The 19,412-nt window shown below is 41.3% G+C and overlaps 1 protein-coding gene across 3 annotated transcripts in view; it reads left to right on the top strand.

Moving 5' to 3' along the window:
* The window catches only part of LOC133446012 (hyccin 2), a 48,298-nt gene extending 34,254 nt beyond the window's left edge, over window positions 1–14,044 (top strand). For 2 of the 3 annotated variants that reach the window (XM_061723675.1, XM_061723676.1), the window contains exons 7-13: window positions 605–720; window positions 2,109–2,204; window positions 2,889–3,005; window positions 4,159–4,246; window positions 4,383–4,539; window positions 5,266–5,442; window positions 9,677–14,044. In XM_061723675.1, coding sequence (XP_061579659.1) covers window positions 605–720; window positions 2,109–2,204; window positions 2,889–3,005; window positions 4,159–4,246; window positions 4,383–4,539; window positions 5,266–5,442; window positions 9,677–10,338 — 1,413 coding nt within the window. In that variant the 3' untranslated portion in view covers window positions 10,339–14,044. The remainder of the gene's footprint in view (window positions 1–604; window positions 721–2,108; window positions 2,205–2,888; window positions 3,006–4,158; window positions 4,247–4,382; window positions 4,540–5,265; window positions 5,443–9,676) is intronic. The other variant, XM_061723678.1, reaches the window with a different exon arrangement.
* The last annotated feature ends 5,368 nt before the right edge of the window (window positions 14,045–19,412 follow it).

The following is a 19,412-nucleotide window of genomic DNA, read 5'->3' as shown; positions in this document are numbered from 1 at the left end:
CATAGAGCTTGACGGCTCTCAGTGGCTGTCTGCTTGTGTGTGTGTGTGTGCATGTGTGTTGATGAGATTAGTGTGTGGCATGTGCTGAGGGCGATTAATCGAGGTAATTACAAGCTTCAGAAGTCCTTCCCTCCATGCTGAGAATGAGGAAAGCATGGAGGCAGGAGAGGGATCTTGTGTGTATAATGTGTGTGTGTTTGAGTGAATGTGTGTGAGATGGCTTTCCTTGACTAACATAAGATTTTGCACATCACGGGCCATCAGTGTTAATATCCACCCTCGTCACTCTCTTTTCTCTTTCTTTTTTTCTTTAATGGTACATCTGCCGCTACTTGCTCACATTTATTCCTCGTTTGGGATCCGGTTTTAGATTTCAGTCAGTGGTTGTGGCATGCCTTTCCTGTTTTTTGTTGCATTTGTGAAAGAAAGACAAGGATTGAGGTTGCTCGCTGTACGTCTGTGTGAAGCTGAATCGTGTTTCTGGACTGGCACCAAACAGGACTGCGTATGCTTGTTCCCCTTGAAAGAATGGATTTGTCACAGTTACTAACTGTTAATCAAAATAAAATGTAACATAAATTGTTTATCTTTTGTGCGTGTTAAGCCTTCGAGCCTCGGGTCGATGGCTCTGACTGAGGGAGCCCTCTGTCAACATGACCTGATCAGGGTGGTCTACAGCGGCCTCCACCCTCAGAGGGAGACCTTCACTGCACAGAACAGGTACCACTCTAGTTTCAAGTAAAAGTAGTACCAACAACATAACTGCATCTGGTTACAGACGTTGTGCTCTGCTTTTTAGTTTGAGAGCTGAAAGCTATTTGGCTTTCTATAATATATCTGGGATCAAATATTGAGACCAACTCTGGCCCTGTAGATGTTGTCAAACTCAGTTATATATTTTATTTTACCTCATAAGAAAGCCCCTTTTAAGATGATGAGATCGTCGCCCTTGATGCTCGATTAGCTTCTGGTAGCCAGACTCAGCAAGCCTGAGAGCTTTTTTGGCTCTTGCACACGCTTGCAAGCTGCTGTGGATGAATGATAATCTCAGCATATTAATGAAGCATGTCAGAAATCCTGCCAGAAAATGGTTCTCTGCTGCACAGAAACGGGGAGAGCTGCACATGGGTGTTTATTTGCAATATACAGTAAACACTGAGGGGTGCAAAAGATCAGTTGATGTTTGGCCTGCATTGATAATGCAGGTCACCCCGTGGATTGTCCAGACCAGGGTGGAATGTCGTAAATATGTTGAATGGATTTCAGCAGGGTATGGTCTCATAGCTTATCTGGAAATCCATTTGTGTGACTTGGCCTGAGATAATGTTGATGGGAAGAAGATCCAAAGCTCCCGAGAGGTGCCGGCTCGCTCTGACCTATTACGTACAGCCGAGCCATTTACCTGCCTCCCTGCATACAGTCACTTATGGCTTTAACACTCCAGGGCTTTCTCTTAATTGTTTTCTATCAACACACAAACATACACTCCCTAAAAGCCAGTAATTTAAAGTTTCCAATTTTCTTGCAGTATCATTACCCATGTGTTTTTCCAAATTTCACTCAAATGTAGATATTGCAATAACCTCTAAACCCTGTAAAAATAAAAGGAGGTTCAAGTTTACATTTTGCACAGATGTGTGGTGAGAAGCTACCACACCGCCAAATCTCCCTCCAAGTGTTGTGCAAGACCTGCATGTCAAACTGGCTGATTAAATGGCACACGTGAACCCGCTGCAGCCTTACGCTCCAAGTGAATAGGTTTAAGTATAACTCCGAATATCATAACATTAAACTGACAAGTACAGCTCAAGTTGACTCACATTCTACTTTCATATTGATTCTGTATCTGGTGTGTGAGCAGAGTTTTTAAGCGGGACTTCTTCTTTGTACATCCCTAAACAATACGCAGCCTGACAATTAATTAACAAATCTGTGTAGGAAAGCAGTTTTCTTAGTAGACTATACTGTTTAACAGCGTAGAGTTCATTAATTGTTTGTCCAACTGTGTAAAATATCATTTCCGAAAAGGAGTATTGATTCGAGTACTAGAGAAAACATTGTTCAACTATTTCAACTCTAATCAGAGTCTGATTTCTCTCTGGTTGCAGGTTTGAGGTGTTGTGTTTCCTCATGCTCTGCTACAACTCTGCTGTGGTCTACATGCCCCTTTCTTCCTTTCAGTCCGTCTGCAGGATGAGCTCACGGTGAGACAAAAGAAAAAAAATACATGCGCAAATCGTTTCTGTATCCAATTAGAGACCACCCACTCCTCTTTTACAATTTAAATGATATTTTCTTCTGAAGTTGAGGTTCAATCACCTCCTTTTAGTCGTACGCTTGCCTCAGCACCCAGCTGCTCTCCTAGCAGGACAATTTGCTGAGTACAATTTTATTAGATCTCATTTAATCAGCTCATTTGGTTTGCCAAATGAAAGCAAACTGCTGGGTGCCTGTCTGAGTCTGTCTGTCTGTCTTAGACGCACCGAGACGCCCTGGAGAAAGGATCAATATGGTATTCACAACGTGAGGATGTGTAGCAGAGCCACCACTCAGTGATTGTTCCATCGCAGCATGCAGACGATTCAGGATATGAATCCCTGCCCACTGTGAGCGAAGGGGCAGACGACGCCTGAAGCTAGCGCGGTCTAGACAGATGGCAAACTTTGACTTTGAAAATTTCAGAGAACAATGCTCCCATTTTAGTTCTGCTTCACAGTCGCCGCCCTCTCAGCTCACCTGCCATGTGAAGTAGTTAAACATTTACCTTCAGGAAGTGGATCCCATTTATCTGATTTGTTCTGCTGCAGCCAGATATTGGACATATTCAATCATAAGATATCCATAAGATCCATTTTTTTAATTCCTAAAACACCTTCCACCATCCCCAGGTTGTGTGTATGCGGTTTCCCCCGGCAACAACAGAAACTTTGGAGAGAGCCTTGCAACCGTGTGCTGCTGGACCCCGAGTTCATGGTGCAGATGCTGACAGCAGTTTATCACGCCATGTATGTAAAGCTGGTTTTTGTTTTTCTCTGTTTGTTTATTTTTTTTTGAAGCACCTTACACTATGTGAATACGCTGACAAATGTTTGAATACATTAAAAAAAGGGAACCTCGAGGTTGGATGCCCCATGATAGCATTTGGCAGATCTTATCCATGGATAAGATGCAAGAGGATTTGTGTTGCATTTGCTAACCCATTCTATCCTCTTTTTGACAAGTGTAAGTCACTACATGTCATTTTCAGTCCTTGCTTTTGTACAACATCACTGATAAGAGCAGTTTGATGTTAGTTTGCTGTGAAATTCTCCGTACTTTACCATAGACGGGAGCCTCCCATTTTACAGACAGATTACATCAGCGTCGTCTTGTAGAAGCAAGTTATCTCATTCCTCAACGAGGACAGTCTGTACAAAGCTGATTATCCCTCTTCGATGACAAGTAGTCCCCAGAGATGAGGCTCCTGATATGACTGCAGCCGGAATGCCTGGCGTTGAAGGCGACGTGGCAGAAAAGGGGACCTAGAAAGAGTATACGTTCAAATGGTTGCACCTGCGTCGTTGCACATTAGCAGTCAGAAGATTCTAGTGGCTCTACAGGGGAAAACAGAGACCGTATCTCTGTCTTTCTGTGAAAACAGGAGACTAATGGTGTTTTTTAATGATGCCTACTATAGTCTAGGTCACCTCTGTGCCATATTGAGCTCACGCACACTTGACAGGCGGGTGAGCGTGAATCTACAGAAGTCCGCACATACAGACCTTGACATGCGGCGAGGACGCTCTGGGATTTAGGTTATTATGTCTGCTAATGCTATGCAACAGTAAGGTCACATGAGGGCAGGGAGAATGGTAGGCAGGAATATCGGTGTCAAATATTTAAGAAAAAAAAAAGGTGCGTGCCACGTCACATTGATCAGGTTTAAAAGGTATTGTGGGGCTTTTTCAATCTTGGTGACATCAGAGATATTTGTCATCACTACAAAGGGACATTCCAACCTCTTTGACTGTATAAATACTCTGACTTTACATGTACTTTTATCACACTCATCCCTTAGTGTTATTGAAGACATCAAAGTACTCTGCGAGTCTCATTTTTGCCCAAATAAGTTCTGTGTTAATGGTGTTGATAAATGTGTGTTTATGTTGTGATGTGCAGATACAACGGGGAGTGGGAGATGGGACGAGAAGCTCTGGAGGACATTGTGTACAGAGCCCAGCTAGAGCTTTACTCCCAGCCTCTCCTGGTAAGACCCCTGCCACTTTGGTATGAAGTTTAGCACTTTGTCTGAGTAGTAAATCCCCACTTATGATTTACAGCTGTTTTTTTACAAATAAGAATTAGTAAAGATAGTGTCTTCACTGCATTTCTGTCAACTTTAGCTGGGTAACGCCATGAAAAACTCGCTGCCAGAAAGTGCTCCCGAGGAGTCGCCCGGGCGCAAGGTGCTCCAGGTGGAGGTGACGCCCACCATCAGCCGCATCTCCATCTCAGCAATCACCACCGCCTCCATACGACGCCACCGCTGGAAGAGAGAGGGTAAGGCTTAATCCCCGGGAGCAGCAGGAAAACCTGTCATCTTGACTGCAGCACACTGTGAAGTGAGCCAGACCTCAGTGCACGAGAGATCTCAGCTCATTTGACAGCAGAGCCTTCCTTTTGTTTTGTTCTAGATGCAGAAACTTAGAATAAAAGCATGAAGGCTAGTAAAGAGAGCACATTCAGTACTGATTTAGCTGTAACCTTACAGTTTACTTTTTTTCCCCCCTTAATTTATAAAAGGCCACAACAAGGAACTGTTCGGTGAGAAATTAACTTCTCTGTTTGTCCTAACCAGTGAGAAAGAAACCCCTTTTCTTTATAACCTAATCACACCATTGGCATCATCTAAATGGTGTTTCATGTCCTATTGTTTGTAGTGGTCATGTGGTTGTGCCAGTGCTCCCTTTTTCTTTCTTTTTTGCTTGTCTTGTCGATTAAATGCATTGTGTGCTTTGTGTCACCAATAAAGGTTAAGGCTTTTGGTTTTCAACAAAATGGTGCCTGTAGATTCTATTAAATTAATTTTACCCCATTAGATGGGTGATCGGTGGGATTGCTGCTTAAAATACCAAGGCGGTTCCTCTTTTTCTGTCATTTCTTTTGAGTTTACACGTTAGTTTAGACAACTGTGAAGACTGCTGTGCCCATGATGAGGCCCGCATTGATTTGAAGCTTGCTGCTACTAAAGAAACACATTTCCTGGTCTGTGTTGTTGACTCCCAGATTGTTTTGACTACTCAACCGAAGCAGAGTTGAGCCTCAACGTCAGTCATCCTAGGCTCGCCCAGCACCAGCACCACCCTTCCTGGGAACCTGCAAGTAAAGAGGGGAAAGGAGGGCGGCATCACAGCCACCACAGCAGCAGCAGCAGCAGCATCATTCCCCCCATCACTCTCGAGGGTAGGGTACAGGGGGCGGACACTCAGGGCAGAAAGGGTCTCGGGAGACGGTGCCCCTTCGCTCTTCATCCTCCCAAATCTCCATCTGCCTCCCCCTCCCCAGTTTGAGAAAGTTAACTCTTCTGTTCACATTGCTGCTGCTTCTTCAATTCCCCAGAGTATACAAACTCCTCCAGTCTCAGCAACACACCCCGCTACTATCAGATCAATACTACCTTTTGCCACATTTAAGTGTGGAAGAGTCGCCTATTCTGGGGTTGAAGGAAGTGTGGCTAGAGGCCATTTTGCATGGGCCTGTCATCGTATCGCATTCTCCCTTTTCCTTATCATTCCTTCAACGTCAGACTGCTCCCCCTTGTCACTCACTGAGCATGTTTGGTCCTAAGCCTGCAGCTTGATCCTTTAATCTGGACCTTTTCCAACTCTCCATATCGGATATTTGGCTCCATCAATGTAGTTCGTTCTGTGGTTTCAATGGGACGTTTTGTTAAATGATGATAATGATGATGATGATAATATAAAAGCTACCACAGAGCCCCTGGCATCTTGTGACAGCAGTTGCCCTCAGTGTGCCTGATGGCACCAAATGTTGGGTCTCTCAGTCCAGCAGCAGCCATCTCCCGCAGCTAGTCCGTACAAAGAAGCCGTCCATTTAGTTGTTTAGTCCAGCAGCTTCACTCGATGCTAATCTCACCGGGTTGCTGTTTGTTTCCTCAGCTCAGTGAGTGGGAACAAGCCCTGCATGCACACGCTTTCGGCAAGCTTCAGTTAAAACATTAAACTTCGCACCTCCAGTAACACGGTCAAATCAACAAATATCTTCTCATATTTTGAGGGTTAAAGGCTGTTCCACTGCCAGAACTGCACAGCCCATTTTGTCTCATTAGCTGTGTGTCCATTTCCATCTATGCTTGTTTTGAAGTCTTGAAACATCCGATTGAAGATGAGCTCATTTCCTGGTTTTTGGTCGTCTAACAAACAATCCAGTCTTCTTCCAGTGATCTTTGAAGTCTTTTCATTTCTTTCGTTGGGTTCAAATTATTATCAATGTAATTATTTCAAGAGGATTGATCAGCCAAGACTTTCACTGGACATTCTCTTTAAGAAAGACATTACTGTCTAAACACATCCTTTAATTTAAGGTTACAATACTTTCATTTTAGAAATTCTTTGTTTGCATGTTTAAGTTCGTCACTGCAGTTTGCATTTATGTTGCGCTACAGTCGTTTTCCATCATCTACCAGTTATTTATGTTTGTATTCACACTGAAAACATTCTCAAGTAAATCTAAAACTTATTTGAGTAAATGACTCCAGCAGTCAATATTCCTAAATTCATTTTTTTCTGGTGGTGCTGTTTGAGGTGCTTCATTCCATCAAATTGGCTATCAAATGTTTAATTAATCTTGGTTTCAGTTTTATTATAATTTGTAAGACAGTTACTCATAAGCTACTTAAATACAAATACAAGATTGTTTGGACAACAAACTTGGTTTTTTTCAGTCCATACACTTTTATTGTAAAGTTGTTTTGAGAAACATTAATTAATCTCAAATGCACTTGAATGCATCATCAGGAAAGAGTTTTGAAGTGCTCCCTGCTCCATGGCTGAGTTAGCGTTCAGTGACATAACAGGTTAAAAACAAATACCTGGCAACCCAGAGCTATCCGTGAATGTGATTCCCTAGCAGACTGCAATCAAAGGGCCAAACTAGTTGAAGACTTGTTGCAGCTGTGCTGGTAAAGCTTAGGCTCTGCACTCTTCATTCGGGGGCGGCTCTAACTGGGGAACCAGTAATCCGATGAGGCGCGCAGACTTGCCTGGGCGCTCTCCGCAGATCCACAGGCTCGTCTCGGCCAGCGCTGTGGCCGCTGTGCTGAGGGAGAGGTCAAGGATGGAGTAGGAGAGCATGCGTCTTCTCCTGGTGTTATGTGCATGTCTGTCCTGACCTTTTCTTCTCGGCTTCTCCATTTTTTTCTGGTGCCGTCTGTTGTTCCCTGTTCTCTAATTCTGCTTGTCCCAACGATGCATGATGGAGAGAGACAGCTGATCATCTGTCTCTTCTTTTAACAGGCTTAACCCTGCACACTGTATGTCAATAACATTGTTTTTAATAATATGCTTTATTATCTTTTTCCTTTTCAGCTTTCAATGTGAAGCCACAAGTGGATTAAACATGTTTTGCTGGTTGAACAACTTAATGTCATTGTTGTACCTTTTAGGCTTCTGCAAACGAGTAAATACAAGATAATTGTTAATTGACATCAAATTAAGAATTATTTGCAGAACAGGCTGCTCTTTAATGCAGATTATTGAACTTGGACTTGACGCTTTTTACTCTATTATTGCATGTTTTAAACTGAGAATTTAAAAACATTTTGATTTAAGTTTTTTTGAAAATGCTCATGATGAATTTAATGCCAGGAACACTGTTGGGACAGAGGGATGTTTAACACTTCCTCTTTTGACAACAGTCTCCACATATTTTAATCGGAAAATGTTTTCACATTTTTCATATAGATTTGTTTTTGTTTGTTTTGTACTTCCTTGACCAGTTTCAGACTTCTGGAATAATTTGACAGAATCCTGCAAATGTAGAAATGTAAACAAAACCATCCCATGCAGCAAGACGAAGCAGAGTTCATTTTCTCTTCTTTAAAGGTTTTACAAGTTCCCACTGCTGTTGCAACGTTTACAAGCAGGTTTGATTGATGTGAATCTGAAGGTCTTATTATATCTGGGCATCCGGTTCCTAAACAAGGAGGCTGAATTTTAGTTTGTATGTTTAATACTAGGAGCATACTTATCACTACCTGGCACTATAAACTGTACCAACTCATGCCTTTTTTGCTCACCCAATGATAAAGAGTGCACAAAGTTGATAATTGTTTGATATGAGGTCAATAATGAGGCTAGATTACATGGAAGATGAACTGTTTCCTAAGACTTTCTGCTCCATCTACAAGCTCAGGTTGGTGAAGTCCAGACCAGGGCCAAGAGAAGGGACCACAGCAACAGAGTCAGCGGAGAGCAGGAGTGTGACAGATTAGAGGAGAAAAGGAGATCAGATGAGTCAGAGTTGACTGTTTTTCATAATTTGCTGTTAGCAACAGGCAGTGAAGCATATGACCTCTACATCGATGGAAAAGACAGTTAATTTAGTTCAAAATAAGTCAAGATAAGGTCAAAATAACTGCACTGTTCACTGCAGTACAAAAACAACAGGGATGGACATTTATGTTTTTCTTACCTCAGTGTGGTATTTTGCCTTTTTTTAATTGCTTTTAAGACGGTTTGTTTTTAAATTAAAAAATTAGCTAAATATTATGGATTATTGGGTGATTAAGCCTTTCGTTGGACATCGTTTTAGATCAGTGTTGTTCAGTCCAGATCCTGGCTAGCCACTGCCCTGCATGTTTAAAGTTTCCCTGGTCTAACCTACCTGGCTCAGTACGAAGAGGTCGCTGACATACGTGTGTAGAAACCAATTACAACCTGATGGTGATTCACTGGTCTGAATCAGGTGCGTTGGGCCATGCAAACGTCTCAGACATGGGGAGCGATGGATAAATTACTGAGCTCGTGTTGTGATCTCCACAACTGAACTGTGCTTTCAGGAGTTTTAGTTGTGTCCAGCCTGTGAATCTTTTATTTCTCCTCCTGTCCCAACAGGTTTGATGTTCTGGAAGCAAATTTTAAAATGAGCATAACTTTTTTTTTTTCTTTTTTTCTTTTTTGCATTCTTTAAAACATCAGAATCCGGTTTATTGGCCAAGTCAGGTCAAACAAGACAAGGAATTTGACTCTGGTTCTTTTCGCTCACTGTACAGTAAATAGACTGCGCTTATTAACATATATACAATAAAAAAAAAAAAAAAACAAGTGAAAGGTGCAGCAGTATGAGGTAGACATGGTTATTAAAAGGTGCATTGTTACAGCATATGATTGTGGTTATTATTATAAATATAAATATTATATTATTCATTATTACAACAATATAAAAACATCTGAATTAAATAGCAAACACTAAGATTAATGCAACAATTTCAAGACTATGAATTATTTAACTTGAAAAAAATTATAGCTGTTCTATAATTTGTAAAAAAAAAAAAAATTGAATATCTTTTAATCACAGTTATATTTGAAGGTATCAGCTCTGCCACTTTTTAACCTCACTATTTTTCCCTTTGTCTATCATGCCTTTCTTCTCTCTCCTTCTGTCAACACGTGTTCAGATGCCGACGGCATGAGCGGTGGAGAGGATTCCTTCAACATCAATGACCCGGACGAGGGTTTCTCCTCGGGGGCTTCCAACAGCAGCCAGCCCAGCGGCAGCAAGGCGGGCGGCAGCGTGGGGGCGAGGGGCAGCAGCCTGAACAGTAGCAGTAGCAGCCTGAAGAAGGCCATCACAGCCCGACTGTCGCGCGACCGGGAGAAGGACCGGGAGAAGGACAGGGAGCGAGAAAGGGAGGCGGAAAAACAGGCAGAACTGTCCACAGATCTTCAGGCTGCTGTGAAGAGGCATCACCAGAGGCAGCAGTCCCCCCCACCCAGCATCACCCTGGATGCAATCCACCTCAGTCCCATCAAGAAGCACCTGAGCTTCCCTGTGGCGCCCACGCTGGTTCGGACTGGCAGCACCTCCTCCAGCAAGTCCATTGACTGCATGAGTTTCAACGTGAATGGAGGCGAGGACGAGCGAGGGGAGGCGGCGGGAGGCTCCGACAAAGAGGCGGGGGTTCTTGCCGGGGGCCCCCATCGTCACTCCACCATAAGCTTGCAGGAGGAGCATCTGATCAGGCCGGAGGAGGCCCAGGACCTCCTGTCCCCCGGAGCTCCTCTCACCAAGCAGTCGCGCTCCCCAAGTTTCAACATGCAGATCATATCACAGGTCTAATGTGCGGTGCAGGGAACGGTGGATACACAAACAACTGTTCATAACATCCTCATACTTTTTTTTTTTAAAAGCTCTACTATGACAACTCCTGTCCATCTATCTGCGTCTGTTTGTGTGTTTGTGTGTGTGCATGCGTGGATGTGTGTTTTAGGATGGAGGAAGAGATCTTCAGATTATAAGAGCTTCGTCTTTTGTCTTTTTAAACATATATTAAACTGTGACCTACGGTCGTAGCTGGAACACGGCAAATGGAAGCTAATAATGACCTCCCCTCTGCTGTAAGAGGAGTCCAGCGTGTTGCTGCATCCTCCCATCTGACCAAGCTGAGCATTCCACACACAAGTCTCCTCCGAGGGAGGATATGACGAGACAAAAAATTTGTAAGGATCCCTCGTTGGCTGTAGGCCACGTGTGACATTAGAGGTCGTTTTTTTTTTTTTTTTTTTTTTTTTTTTTTTTTGAGTTCGTGACTGAATCAGTCAAAAATGAATCAGCAATAACACGTCGCTCATGTGGAGAAAAGTGGGGATTTTGTTGCTCTTTCTCCTCATTTCTTCCCTTTCATTCCCAGGGTCATGTGCAATCACTCTTTGCTGGTTTCCTCTCATTTTAATTGCTGTTTTCAGTTAGCCATACATGATTTTATGAATACTTTCTTTCCATGTTTGCAGACACAATCCAAAGAAGTGGGTTTTTGTTTGTTTTTTTAATTGATTTCAGACTCAGATGATTCTTTAGATTTCAAATTAATTAATCTTATAATAATATTCTAATTTAATTTGAAAAGTCAAACTTTTAAGATTGTATTCAAACCAAACTGGAATGTGGCAAGAACTGAGCTTGCCTGAAGCTTTTAACTGGACAAATCTGAAGAAATCTTTACTGTGCAGCTATAAAAGGAAAGACTTGTTTTGTGACTTGAATTCAATTCTGAAGCTGAATCGTTTGGTTTCTGCGTGACACTGAAGGCAATGACTGTGTCTTATATTTGGTTTCAACCCGTTTCATGTATCCAATCTTAGTGTGGTTAGTGTGTTGAAGCTGTGGCCTGTGTGTGTGTATGTGTGTCTTCACCATCACGTCACAGCAGATTATATGCTGCCCTCTGGTGGTTTATAATAGCAACTGCACCTCACCAGGCTCATGACAACCGTCTCGTGTTTTTACCTGATCACACACTTTAAACATGTTGTGTTTGATCACATTGTGTGTTCACCTGCCGCTCAGATAAATGTGTCACAGGAAATGCAAAATTTAAAACCTCATTGTGTTTGAAACTGCAGTATTGACCCGACCAGAGGAGTTTCCTACTCCAGCTACAATGAAATGAAAACTGCATCATGTGAGGGGTTGTGACCGACGTCATCGCTTTGCAGCACTACAGAGATTTTGCATTTCCTGTTTTATATCAAACAACCACATTGGGATTAACCTGTTTTCGGTATTTCATTTTTTTAATGAATGCTCTGTAATGTCCTGCTCATCTTTTGCTTTTTTTTTTTTTGTGTGTGATGTAATGATATTGAAGTGCAATTTTCTTAGTCGTCACGCGCATGGAATTCTTCTCTGCTTTGAAATGCCTGCATTTGTCCACAGTGCTGCGTAGCCTTGTGTAGTGCCCCCCACTCAGACTGATGGATTTGAACACGGCATGCTCGTCTGTAGGTTTTAGTGCCCCACAAAGCTGCGCCGTTTCAGTTCAATGAAACGGCCAGCGAGCCAAACACAAGTCCTGCAGTCCTGTCCTCATCTTAGCCAGATGTGCCAATACACATCCTTAAGCTTTTTTTTTTTCTTGCCCTGGTGTCTTATCTCAATTGCTTCTCTTATTTTAAAGCTGGGGACCTCAAACACCTGTTTTCCCATAGAAGCAGCTTCACCTGTTTTTTTTGTTGTTTTTTTTTTTTTTTCAACTATTTTTGCCATTAATTTATTTCAGGTGGGTGTACGAGCCCCAACGTTTTCACCATAGTTTCTTAGCTCTGCTAAAATCAGTATATTACGCGTCAATCTACTGTAGATGTCAGCTGCTCTATTGCTCACGTATGAAAATGAATGACTAATGTATATATTTAAAAAAAAAAGAAGAAAAGCAATCAGTTCGGCTTGCAGTGAAAACCCCACACACTCATGCGGCTGCAGCCGCTCAGTCCCGGTCCTGAGTCAATCCCATTTGTGCTTTAGCCTTAAACGTTTCAGGCCAAAAAGCCTCCTGTCTCCGGCTGTTTGGCTTCGCACGCTCCTCCACCTCCTCCTGCTGGACTGGGTCGTGGAAAAAAGAAGAGCGAGTTCAGGCTCTCACCTCCTCTCGTCTGCTGTCATCCCTGTGACATGTGCCTCTCAGAGAGCTGTGTGTTCCCATTTGCTGTATTTTGCTGTGAGTCAAGTGACACCTTTTTGCTGTTTTTTAAAACTGGTGATGTGTTCATGTCATATATGAGTAACCTCCCACCTCCCTCCCTCCCTCCTCCAAAACCGAAGTTACCAGCTGCCACGTTGGTACTGTATGTCGACTTTAGAGTACCAGATATCCCTCGGTGTGTGTGTGCTGTTATTTGCATGTGATCGGGTCGGGAAATGAACACCAGCCGGTGATTGTCAGTTCAGTTTGTCTCGGGTTTGACAGAACAATAAGCTTTTTAAAACCTCACTCAGTCCGTTTGCATTTCAGGCAAAACCTCCTCCGTTAGGTGAAAATGTCTCACCAGATTCGTCAATCACCGCGGCTGGTGGGGAAGGTTCATTTCTTGTCCTGCATGTGATAACTGTGGGCTTTGTTTTCATAAAGTATATGCACTTTAATCCATCCACCTCTCTACAGATAGTTACTAAAATAACATATATAGATGTGCAACAGTGTATACACTCAGTGCAGGGTTTTAGTCTCTTTAAAGTAGAACTCCTATGGGATGTCCCATCCAATACAAGGCTATTTTTGTTAAGTTCTAAGGGTACAGCTATTTATTATTTTTATTTCATTTTATCTTTTCAAAACCAAAAAGTGAGAGGGGAAAAAGAAATTATAGGGTCTGGAAGGTCTCAGGAGTTTATGGAGAAAAAAAAAAGAAGCCACATTTCACAAATGGCAGCACCAAAATTTCAGTTCTTGACATGATTGATTCTATGCAACATTTTGTTTCCCCTTTTTCTTTATTTGAAATGTATTTTGGAGTACACAGGCTTTCGTTGATTCTTGTCAGGTGGGAGGGGCTACATGCATTTTAGCTGGTTTTTAAAGAGTCCCCCATTCAGTGATTGTGTTCATACACACTGCTGTAGTGCTACCAAGCACAGGATCGCTCATGTGGGTGGAAAAAAATAAATAAAAGAGGACCATCAGTCTATCATGCAACTGCCCCCCTCCCTCAGAGCGAAAGCCACACCCAGACTCCTGGTGCATGTCGAGCCCTCCTGTCAGTTTGCTGCTCTGTGGCTCGGTTGGTGTATGAAATATAAACACAATAACGGTGATGAATCTAATCTGGATGCTTCAAGGGAAGCTGCTGGATCATAACACTGTACTAATGATGATGTATAAATGAAGAGAGACTTATTTTAAATCCTTGTAAATATAGAAATGTACAAAGATAAAAGCAAGATGAATATAAACACTGAAGATAAGTCTGAGATGTAGAGAGAAATTAATCTGTATATTGTTAAATAAATATTGTGCTGTAAAGGATCTGAGTACATCTGCTGTTTGTGTGTGAGTGTGTAAGTGTGAGACAGAGAGTAAGTGGTCAGCCCAATAACCAGCATTACAATTTCTAGGGTTTTAAGTTAAGTTAAGATGCCTGATTGAGCTTTACTTAATTGTTTAGGTGGAGGTGGATGCATAAATACCAAGTATCAGTGGTAAAAAGAAGTCACAAAGAAGACATATTGCACATAGTTCCAGATCGTTGTGAATAAAACGATGTTCTGGTTGTGCTTATCCAGCTATGTTAATGGCCCTGCAGAAAACAACTTATTTGCAGTCTGGTGGTGTGGGCTTTGAATACCCCGTCATGCTTGCTGGATGATAAGAGCCAAAAAGTGTGGAGCAAAGGGGTGAGTTTCATCCTGCAGAATACTGTTTGAGACAGAGACTTCTGAAAATATCATCCAGCGTAGGTAGGGATTACGCCGGTTTTTGTTTCTCAGTGCTTATGACTTGTTTGGGAGATGTCTTGTCAATTTCTCAAGTCTTTGCATTACATTCTGTAATCCAACAGATTAAAACACTCTATGGAAGACTGATGAAAGGCCATCAACAACTCAGCAGGTGACTGGAAGCAGATTTTATCCATGTCATCTGCCTCTGAAAGAGCTTTGTGATGATGGGTGGGGGATAAGTGGCACAGGTCTGTGGTCTTTTAGGGTGCTGATGTTGCTTTGCATGGGCATAATGGCCGTTTTGAAGCAGATTGGTTCAGAGACGTGTTGAAAGATGTCAGCGAAGACATCTGACCTAAAATGAAGGCTTTTATTTTTTGCACAACGAATGGAAGGCACTACGTTTTTGCATTTCATATGTGATGGCATCTCTTCATTTTCTCTCTTGAGATTATTTTAATTGCTGCCATAAAATAGTGAAACTTTTATACAGCCCAAATCCCAGATAAGAATGAATAAGTTGGTAAATACTCACATCTCGTGGCCATACAGCAGATCCTAACATGTCAATCAGCCTCTGATGCCAATTGTATTATTGCTTTTTTATGTCAAAAATATTTGTGCACTGGATCTTTACCCTGGATTATATTGGCTTTTCTTATGACAGTCTGAAGAAATATTTACTGTGCAGCTACATAGGAAAGATGTATATATTTGTATTAAATTGTAAAACTGTCTGGTGCAGGTTTCTGTGCGAGATTGGATGCGTGACAGTATACCAACACATCAAAGCAGGTTATTTGCTGCCCTCTAGTGGCCTCTAGTAGTAACTGCACATCATCAAGCTCCATGACAACCATCTAATTTTTATTCTGATTAGACGCTTACAACTTGTTTTTGATTACATAAGAAGTAATATTGACAAAGTGGTGATTGACATTTAGCCCCAAAACCTTAGTTAGATGTTTTTATTTGTAGAAGGACAGTGTAATTGTTATATATCTGGTCATATAGGCGAAGACCCGCCCTTTAATCATTTAACAGTCCCTTCATTAAGATACCGGTTTGGACATTTTGCAGTTCGTTATCAGCCAGAAGAACTTCACTAACATTCATTTATGTCACGTGTGGTGAGTGTCACAATCTGTATTCGCTTTTTTTTTTTTTTCCATGCATGTTTGTTTTAGTTTAATGTTTACAAAGGTAATTCAGAACTGTCCTGTTGTCTTTGGGTCAAAGGTGACCCAAAACTGTTTAACAGCTGAGAAAATGTTTCTTCAACTTGAAATTTTATGACTTCTCCAAAAGTAATTCCAACTTTAGAAGAAATGTTTAAACACTTCACTCTTCCCTAGCCATATTTTTTAATCATCACATCAACCAGACGCCCATAACGGGGGGCTCTTAATCTGAGTCTTTCCCCATGTGTGCAGATCGTGAACAACTCTTGCTTATCACAACTGAATTTAATTACCGGTACGCAGAGTCGTCACTAGGAGTCTAAGTTTTGCACAAAGAGCTAAAAGGCATTGCCAGGTTGGACCTGACCTGGTTCTGACAGATAGTGAAAGAGTCAAGGGCATCAAATCTCAGTAACCCAGTTACCCATGTATCTTCTCTATCTTCCTCTAGCTAGAAAAGTGCAGAAATGTTCACAATGGCAACAATACACCACACCACAAGGAAAGTTTTTCAGTGTTAATGTCTATTTCTGTTTCATCATTAGAATCAGTCTTTTAATTACGGATTTCAACTCTCACAAGGCACCGAAATGATTTCGACTAGCTGGATCGCAGAAGAGTCAAGGCCACCCGATGGCACGTTGGTCCCATCGTCTCAGACGTTTGGTTGTTGAGATAGAAGTAGAGAATTATCTCCAGGCCCTCCCCTCCAACGTCTCTGCAGTCTAGACATTCGCTTGTCTTTGCAAAGTTTCTTAAATGATTTATTCTGGAGTACAATCAGTAAAATCTGTAGTCTAGCAGAGTGTCTCCCAAGCAAAGAGAGACATGGTTGTTTAGATCATGACTGTGTTTCTGGGCAGATGTCTGAACCAGTTCCTCTTGAACTTTTACATCTTGCCATAAAACAAAAGATCGGCCATTCTTTAGCAGAAGTGAAAACAAGAGCTAAATGGAGCCTTCTGCAAATTACTTGGGGTCAGAAGGTAAACGGTTTAGTTAAAAACTGAATATATTCGTACATTGAATCACCAGCTCAACGTGGACTTAAATATGTAGCACTATACAGTAGCTCGTCAAACATTTGCTTGCCAATTTGGAGTCCTGCAATCACAGCGAACTTGGCGGAGAGCACAGAGATAATGCAGAACAGATCACGTCAGCAAGATAATGACATGTGTCAGAGTACTGAAGTCTCTCTGTAGAAACCAAATGACCCACCCGTCACTTCAGCCTTCATTCCCAAGAGGTGAGCACAGGACACTTGTCCGAACAGGGGACGGCAACCAATGCCAGGCTTTTTACACTTCCTTTCTCAGGACTGTGGTCTAAATCTAAGAACAAAGTTCACCCACATGCAGTAATGACGGTGACTGAGCCGCTGCAGCAGAACAGCTCGGACTCAAATCAAGGCGCCTTTTGTTGGGAGGTAAGTGTTGCAAAAATGTGCTTTCATAGCCAATGGAAAACAAAGTGATGGAATCAACATTTAAAATATCTTTAAGTCAAACTGACACGTGAAAAAGTTTAATTGTGTTGGAAAGATATGATCTCAGTTTAACTGTGCAAGAAGAAATGTATGGATTTTCATTTAAGTATCAGAACCACATGATAAAAATTAGTTTATGGTTTTACTGTACTTATACTGTAGTTTTATAGGTCATTAAGAACCACGGCTTTTAAAGTATCCTTGCATTATTTTGTTGCTATTATTTGAAGATAAATGTTCTGGCTGCTAATTGTTGTGCTGCATTAAACAAGTCTCGTGTCCATCTGTCCATTATCAATATTCACAAATATTATGTAGTTTGATAGAGAACTTGAAAGGGAAGGCAAGGCAAGTTTATTTATATAGCACAATTCAACACAAGAAAATTAAAAGTGCTTTACATCAACATTAAAAGCGGCAGGACATAATTAGACAGTAAATAACAAATAAAATGAAATAAAATGATGAGAAAAGAAGGTAAAATAATAAAAAGCACAAGTTGCTGAAAACTTTTTTTTTTCTTTCCTTGTCTGCACACATATTAATGATTGATGCCATGCCGGTAAAAACCAAAGGCATATATATGTGCATTATTACTATATTTAAAATATATACATATACATACGCATACACATACATAAATATACACATACAAACCCAGTGTTTTTTTTTGGGGGGGGGGGGACATCCACTGCTAATCCAGGAAGCAGGAACAAAAACAACAAACAAAAGACAGAACCGACACAAAACCGACCAAAACACGAGCAGCAATCGACCCAAATCTCGTGATGAGCTAAACTACCGCGACTAACTAACCCCAAAAACTACAGAGCAGCATGCAGGTGAACAAGCCAGAGTGTATGTCTATGTGTGTGTGTGCATGTATGTATATGATCATGCGTGTGTGTGTGTGTGTGTGTGTGTGTGTATGTATGTGTGTCATTCGCGGTTTTCAGAAAGAAAGAGGTAAAATAAAAAAAGCACAAGTTGTTTAAAATAAGGGCAGTAGAGTACAGCAGGTAAATACTTAATTTAAGAGTACGCTTCAGTAAACAGTAATGTTTTTAGGCCTGATTTAAAGGAGCTGACAGTTGGAGCAGACCTCAGGTCTACAGGAAGTTTGTTCCACCGGTGAGGAGCAGAATAACTGAACGCTGCCTCACCTTGCTTGGTTCTGGTTTTTGGGACACAATAAACAAATAAATAAACCAGATCCAGATGAACCTCAGGGGTCTGGGAGCTTCATAGGAACTAACAGATCAAGCATGTATTTTGGTCCAAGACCATTCAGGTCTTTGTAGACCAGCAGTAAGATTTTAAACTCTATCTTGAAAGTCATTAAATGGAAGAAAAGTAGCATAAATTAAAGACAGTTGAGTATATGGTCTATTGGTTTCCACTAGGAGACACTTATTTTAAATTGTAGGAGGAAATCTAAGCTGCAGTGGCGTCAATTCAGTGGAAGCTAAGGTATGGCAAGGTTACGAGTCACAGAACTTAACTAGAGTATCAATCAACACGTCCAGCAAATATTCATCACATTAGTCTGCTATGTAGCTTATCTGTGTGGTCAAGAAAATTGGAACTTTTTCAAATACAGTCTCTCTCACTGCAAAAACTCAAAATCTTACCAGGAATATTTGTCTTATTTCTAGTTAAAATGTCTAATTTTTAGTCAAAAAATCTCATTACACTTAAAACAGGAGTCATCACCAGAAAAATAACTTGTTATTTGACCATTTTCACCTGTTTCAAGTAAATTTTCACTTGAAATAAGTAGAAAAATCTGCCAGTTGAACAAGATTTATCTTCTCATTACAAGCAAAAAAATCTTGTTCCACTGGCAAAAATCTACTTGAAACAGGTGAAAATGGTTGTTTTTGAGTCTTGTCTTAAATGTAATGAGATTTTTTTTGACTAAAAATGAGACATTTTAACTAGAAATAAGACAAATATTCTTGTTAAGATTTCAAGTTTTTGCAGTGTATAATAACTAGTGAAATCGATCATGTTGTTCTTGTAGTTATTCTATATGTATTATAGAATAATCAATACAAAGAGACAGAGTAATTCCATAAATGTATTTAAAAAAACAAACATTTACATTTAACCCTTGAAGCAAAGGTGTGGCGGCTGCCATACCTTGCCATACCCAATTGACGCCCCTGCTGCAGAGCACCTCAGCCACCAGCGGGACTGGTTCTGTCCTGTGCATGTACTTGTTATCCAGCTGCAGCTGCAGCTCAGCTCAGCTCTGACATTGCTGCAGTTCCATGCGTAAGCAAATGCCGACTGCAGAGGCTGCTCTG

This window comes from Cololabis saira, chromosome 6 (assembly GCF_033807715.1).
Source record: "Cololabis saira isolate AMF1-May2022 chromosome 6, fColSai1.1, whole genome shotgun sequence".
Lineage (NCBI taxonomy): Eukaryota > Metazoa > Chordata > Actinopteri > Beloniformes > Belonidae > Cololabis > Cololabis saira.
The sequence above is the reverse complement of the archived record's forward strand: the minus strand, read 5'-3'. Positions and strand labels throughout refer to the sequence as shown.